General features: G+C 34.0%; 2 protein-coding genes across 2 annotated transcripts; both read right to left on the minus strand.

Moving 5' to 3' along the window:
* Positions 1 to 75: 75 nt before the first annotated feature.
* Positions 76 to 777, minus strand: LOC139887914 (uncharacterized). Its single transcript, XM_071870962.1, has one exon. The coding sequence runs from the start codon at positions 775 to 777 to the stop codon at positions 76 to 78; it is 702 nt and encodes a 233-aa protein (XP_071727063.1).
* Positions 778 to 4,001: 3,224 nt separating this feature from the next.
* Positions 4,002 to 4,715, minus strand: LOC139887915 (uncharacterized). Its single transcript, XM_071870963.1, has one exon. It carries the CDS (start codon positions 4,713 to 4,715, stop codon positions 4,002 to 4,004), a length of 714 nt encoding a protein of 237 aa, XP_071727064.1.
* Positions 4,716 to 6,306: the final 1,591 nt, after the last annotated feature.

Raw genomic sequence — 6,306 nt, forward strand, 5'->3', positions numbered from 1 at the left:
TGTAGACAAACTAAAAGAAAAAAAAGGATAACACCAATTAGCCATTAATTCAACCCAATTTTATGCGATGATTTGTCATTTGTGTTGCCCGTAGTTACTCTTGTAATCCTTCCAAAGTTGCTCCACGGGCTTTCCTGTTATATTTTGAAAAAACGTGACATCATACGTCTTCCTCATCATCTTGTTAAGCTTTGCTGTAAATGAAGGAGTAACGGTATCACAGTACTCGAGAAAAAGAGCCGTGATATGATACCCTTGATCCCACCGATCCCCTTGTCCCGGTTTCTCAAACAATGCTCGATCCACGGTTTTCGCTCTAAGAGTTGTGTAATCTGCAATCCCTTCAACCAACATCGGTGGTGTACGACCCTCACCTGTCCATTGAAAACTATGTGTCATTTCATGGCACATAAGGTGTTTGAAACCAAGTTTCACGTCTGGTACCCTTGCAAAGAAAATAGCACTAACATTAATCTTGTTGCCATACGCAATTCCATCAGCTCCTACAATGTCGGGTTTTATAACAAGTTCCAGGGTATTATAAGTAAGGCGATCGACAGGGTTGGTTTGTTCTAAGACCGTGTTCCATATGAAGTTGTTCACTTCAGCCATCATTTGTTTCGCACCAGAAATTCCGAGTTTTTCCATGAACTTGATGCCGCCCGTAGTTGTGGTGGCTTCGTTAATCACTTGGTAGTTGATGGCGGAACGGGTTTCCTGAAAGTGTAATGAGATGGTCAATACGATGCATATGCTCATAATGGAATAGGGAGCCATTAAATGCTTACAATTACTTAAAGTATACATGTAACTATAAGTAGTATCATAAATCATATATATATATATATATATATATATATATATATATATATATATATATATATATATATATATATATATATATATATATATATATATATATATGCACATTACAAAAACGTTTTATTGTTTAACATCAAACATCATTTAGGTTATTGCAATCTCTTCAACGACTTGCTAAGTACGTAGATTGGTTTCCTAACTTGGACAACCAATCTAAAAAATTTATGAATTTGTCATACCAAATTTTGATTACGAGATTTGCTAATATGGGCCATAAATCACTTGTTAAGAAGTAGATACTATTGATTAACTAAAGTTTCATTTCAAACAAAAATACTACTCATTTACTTTCTCTTTTTGTCCCTTTTCTCCTTTATGTTCATTCTCTTCCTTCTCTTCTAGTGTATTTGTCAAGATCCAAGCTTCGAGCACGTTTTCCGACACCAAACAACAAGCGACGAGAATGGAGGTCCTCCTTCTCTTTGGGTTTGTGTGCTGTTTTGGTGTTGATGGGGTTGAGTTGCCTGGCCGTTTGTTGTTGGAGTGTAATCGGTTATAAAAATATGAAAGTCATCCCACATCGAAAATAGGAAAGATATAATGTCAGTATATAAGCCTATGAGAACCCCCTCTTTCGCCAATTGATTTTAGAGTACTGAGGGACTCATGTGCTCGTGTGTTGGAAATGTTGTCGGGCGAAAACGATCCTACAAATGGTATCAGAGCAGGTTGCAGCTCGAGTTTGGATACATGTTAGCAGAAAGAAAGCAATAGCAGTCATGTAGCACATAGCATGTATCTAAACCGACTAAGGGGATGATTATTGGAGTATAATCATTTATAAAAAGATGAAAGTCATCCCACATCGAAAATAGAAAAGAAATAATGTCAATGTATATGCCTATGGAAACCTCCCTCTATCACCAATTGGTTTTAGAGTACTAAGAGATTCATGAGCTTATATGTTGGGCGGAAACGATCCTACGTTCGTCGGGTTGAGGTTACTTAGTTATCCGGCTCCCAACTATGCTTTTGGGTTCCCACATCTTCTGCTGTTGACGAATTCCAAAGGCGTTTACAGGTGTGTCCTTCGCTCTATGTGGTTTGATCTATAAGCCTTAAGCCTTGCTGGTTGCCATAATACATTGTTTAAGTTTTTTTGGACATGGTGGTGTTTGGTGGAGATCTCATTCAGAGATCTTGTGTTTGTTAAACTTTGGTTATTCCGGTTCCTCGTCATATTTGACATCCGACAGTTTGTTTTTTCTACTCGCCAGATTTATTTTCGGCTGTTACTTTGGTGTCGATGCTTCTCCGGCTGAACGCTACTACTTTCCTGTATCCTTTCGCGTTTTCTTGCTACTCTGATTTTGCGGATTAAGTTTCAATGATGGTTTGACATCCGTTAGTTGGTGCATTTTGTGGTTGGAACATTTGTACTTTTCGACAAATTTGCTCCAAATCTACTACTGTTAGTTTAGTTTCGGATTGTAGTGGTTCACGACTTTTCTTAGGTGTAGTTTGGGTTACTCCTTGTTTGGGATTTGGTTGAGGCTTGCGTTGAGTTAGCTGCTGGGTTTGGTCTTCGTTGCGATGAAAGACGGTTTTGGTGAATGTTTGGGGTTTTGGATTGGGGTGTTACGAGTGTTAGTTTATTGAATAAGTTTATTTGTTTATGTGTTATAGGATTTAGATCAATTGATGTGTATAATAGACCGTAAGGTCTAGTTATGCAAACGATGATTTGTACCATTTGAAACTTTATATCTTTCTGATTAAATTTTCTATTTTTTGTCAAACAAAAAGATACTCATCAAGTGTTTTATGTTAGAAAATTTAACTTTGATAAATTGTTGCAATAATGTATTATTGAATCATATTTTACAAAAAACGGCATTGAGTACATGTGATTTCCTAATATTAATTGGGATTTTTTTTTTTTTTTTTTTTTTTTTTTTTTTTTTTTTTTTTTTTTTTGCAATGTGGTCCAATGATACATCACGCATGTTAAGAGCACAAGGTGTTGGGAAGTTTTATCGTCGTTGCTCTTTCAGAACGTTAGCAGACGATTCGTCACTCCAGGTTGCCGTTGCAAAATGACATTTCGGCTCCGAAGTCCATCAAGCAACACCATCTTTTTTTATTTTACATATCTTCTCTTTTACGTGTGCACCTTTTTTGTATGTACGTCGATCTATATGCTTTTTGTGTCTACATATGTTTTTTTAGTTGTAGGTTTTAAGAGAATAGAGAAGAGAGAAAGCGCGTGCGTGCGTAGCAGATGAGAGTATTCGATCCCGACTACTTGCCATTCAAAAAAAAAAAAAAAAAAAAAAAAAAAATGAAAGAGGTTGGTTTTTTATGAGCAACTTTCTTTATTTTTTGTTCTTCCTTTTGCTTTTGTTTAATTAACATACGGTTTTATATTTTATGAGCTCTACTTTTATCGCCAAATTATTTTTAATCGGCTAGGATTTTATATCTAATAGATCTTTGATGGTTTTTAATTTTATTATTTGATAAAATAATTATTTTTTATTTATTTGATTTAATATAATATTTCTGCACGTTTTGTTAATCGTCAAGAATAGTTTGTTAGTTTGTTGATGTGGCGGTCGGTAATCTTTCAACCGTTGTCGCTTGTTTTTGTATGTTGTTACTGCTTTAGTTTACTTAAGTTTTCATTGTTGGCGTGTTAGACCCACTCGGATTCGACAAGAATTTCATTTTTTGTTTTTCTAGTCAATTGTGTTCTACCGAGTTGGTAGGATCGTTGGTTTAGGTTTGTAGAATTGTCATATTTTTGGTTAAGTTTTAATTTTCTTTTGTAATGATTTTACTTGTTGATCTTCGGATCTGTTCAAAGTTATTATCTTTTTTGAAATAATGGTAATGGTAATGGTAATGATAATGGTAATGTATTTTAACTTTTTAAGTGCAGCCAATAAGTTTAATTGTTTATATGTTTTTCTTGAATAGACAAATTTTAAATGTAAATACTATGTGTCTTAAAATGGTAGATAATCAAGAATTAAATAATTAAGAATAGAGGATATCCAAATTCAGATTAATATGTTGAATTGACCAATACTCTTAAACAAACAAAGAAAAAACAATACACAAAATAGTAGCAAACTCGTGATTTCATCACGGGTCACAAAACTACTTCTATACTATTTCTATATCTGTTGCCCATAGTGACTCTTATACTCGTCCCAAAGTTGTTCAACAGGCTTCCCAGTTAACTCTTCGAAATAGGACGCGTCATACGCCGTCCTAATCAACTTGTTTAGCTTAGCCACAAACGACGTCGTTAAACTATCACAATACTCAAGAAAACGAGCCGTTACACCATACCCTTGATCCCACCGATCCCCTTGTCCCGGTTTCACATAAGTTGGAACATCCACATAATTTGCTCGTATAACCGTGTAATCTGCAATCCCTTCGATCAACCCACTCGGCGTAAACTCACCATACCATTGAAACACGTGTGTCATTTCGTGGTACATAATGCTCGTAAACACCCTTTGCACCCTGTCACCTGGAACCCCATTGAACGTGTCTACGCTAAAGTTAATCTTGTTGTTGCCCCAAGCGATTGCTGCGGTTCCTGGGTATTGATCTTTCCAGTCCACCATTCGAAGCTCAACGGTATCGAGTTGCTTGCGGTCTTCGGGACTGTATTCTTCTAACACCGTGTTCCATATGAAGTCATTGATCACGCCCATTTGTTCTTTGGCGTACTCAAATCCTACATAATCGGTGAAATTCATGCCACCTGGCGTATTGGGAGCTTCGTTAATCACTTCGTAGTCTATAGCATTGCAGATTGTAAGGAAGAATAATGAGAAGGTTATAGGGGAGAATGAGAAAAATGTGTAGTTAGCCATTGAATATATTATAACTGATATAAGTTGCATGAATTTGTTCTTTAGCCATTGAATATATATACACAGATTAGGAGTTGATTGCTGCAAACTTTATGGGATCGTTAGTTAATTTGTGGTCAATAAACATTAATATTGGTTTCCTAATTCATATATTCATATTCATATATTCATATATAACTAAACATTGATGAGTAGTTAATTCAGTTTCAATACCAATTATACTTCCCTAAATCAGCTTATACACGCAATTATGCTACAGTATAATTTTATATTTTATTTTATTCATTCCACTAACTAATTTTGATTTTTTGATTTCCTTTTAAAAATATTTACGAGTAATTTTGTTAATTCATTTCACTACTTTCATATATTGTAGTTACTCCGTGTATGTTAACCTGGAAAGTAACTACAAAAAGGGATCGATTCTACTTTAATTCCATCCAAATATCCAATTATTAGATTGACTAGTAATTTGAAAATCCAAATTCAATCCATCTTTGATTAAACGTTACTATCTAGATTTTAAGAACTAAAAAAGAAAAGATACAGAATTACAATTAGAATTTATAATAATTTCTAAAATACATAATTATTATACATATAAGTATTGCAAACAAATTACATATAGATTTGCTTTAATGCTTTATAAAGCATGTTCATATCATAGACAAAAAATAAAAAATCACAATATATATATATATATATATATATATATATATATATATATATATATATATATATATATATATATATATATATATATATATATATATATATATATGTGTATATGTGTATATATATATATGTGTATATATATATATGTGTGTATATATATATATATATATATATATATATATATATATATATATATATATATATTGTGATTTTTTATTTTTTGTCTATGATATTATATATATATATATATATATATATATATATATATATATATATATATATATATATATATATATATATATATATATATATATATATATATATATATTATAAGAGTAATAATAATAAGAGCCCTCCCAACGGTTACGACTTAGCCACCGCCCACCCCGCTGCCCTGCTGGGCGCCGATGGCAGCCCATCGCCCAGGCCACCGCCCAGCTTTCCTTGTTCTTGTAACAACCCAACTTCGATTACCCAAAACACTACACATTTTTTTTTATAAACAGTAAACTGGCCTGGGGAAAATGCGCGGTTAAAGCGTAAAACCAGGTCAGTCAGCAAACAAAGGGCCAAGCATCTGATCTCCCATTTGCGCGGCGCGCTACAATCTGCGCGGCGCGCCTTAGTGCATGAAAGATGCTGTTGGCCAGTTTTCACATATAAAGCCAAAACTTCAAAACCAATTTCACACAACATTAATTCGATTACGACCATGAGTAGTTTACATAATTCCCAAGATTTGAGTTTACAAAAGGGTACGACGACCCGTACAATAACAATAGTATTTTCGACCCACGAGTTTAAATACCAAACAAAAGATGAGCATGGTGTTTGGGGTTAAACTACCCAACGCCTTGGTCGAAACGCAAAAGCCACCACTATCATATCCAAAGTGGGAAATCTCTAATCCAAACGA

The sequence above is a fragment of the Rutidosis leptorrhynchoides genome, chromosome 2 (assembly GCF_046630445.1).
Source record: "Rutidosis leptorrhynchoides isolate AG116_Rl617_1_P2 chromosome 2, CSIRO_AGI_Rlap_v1, whole genome shotgun sequence".
Taxonomy (NCBI): domain Eukaryota; kingdom Viridiplantae; phylum Streptophyta; class Magnoliopsida; order Asterales; family Asteraceae; genus Rutidosis; species Rutidosis leptorrhynchoides.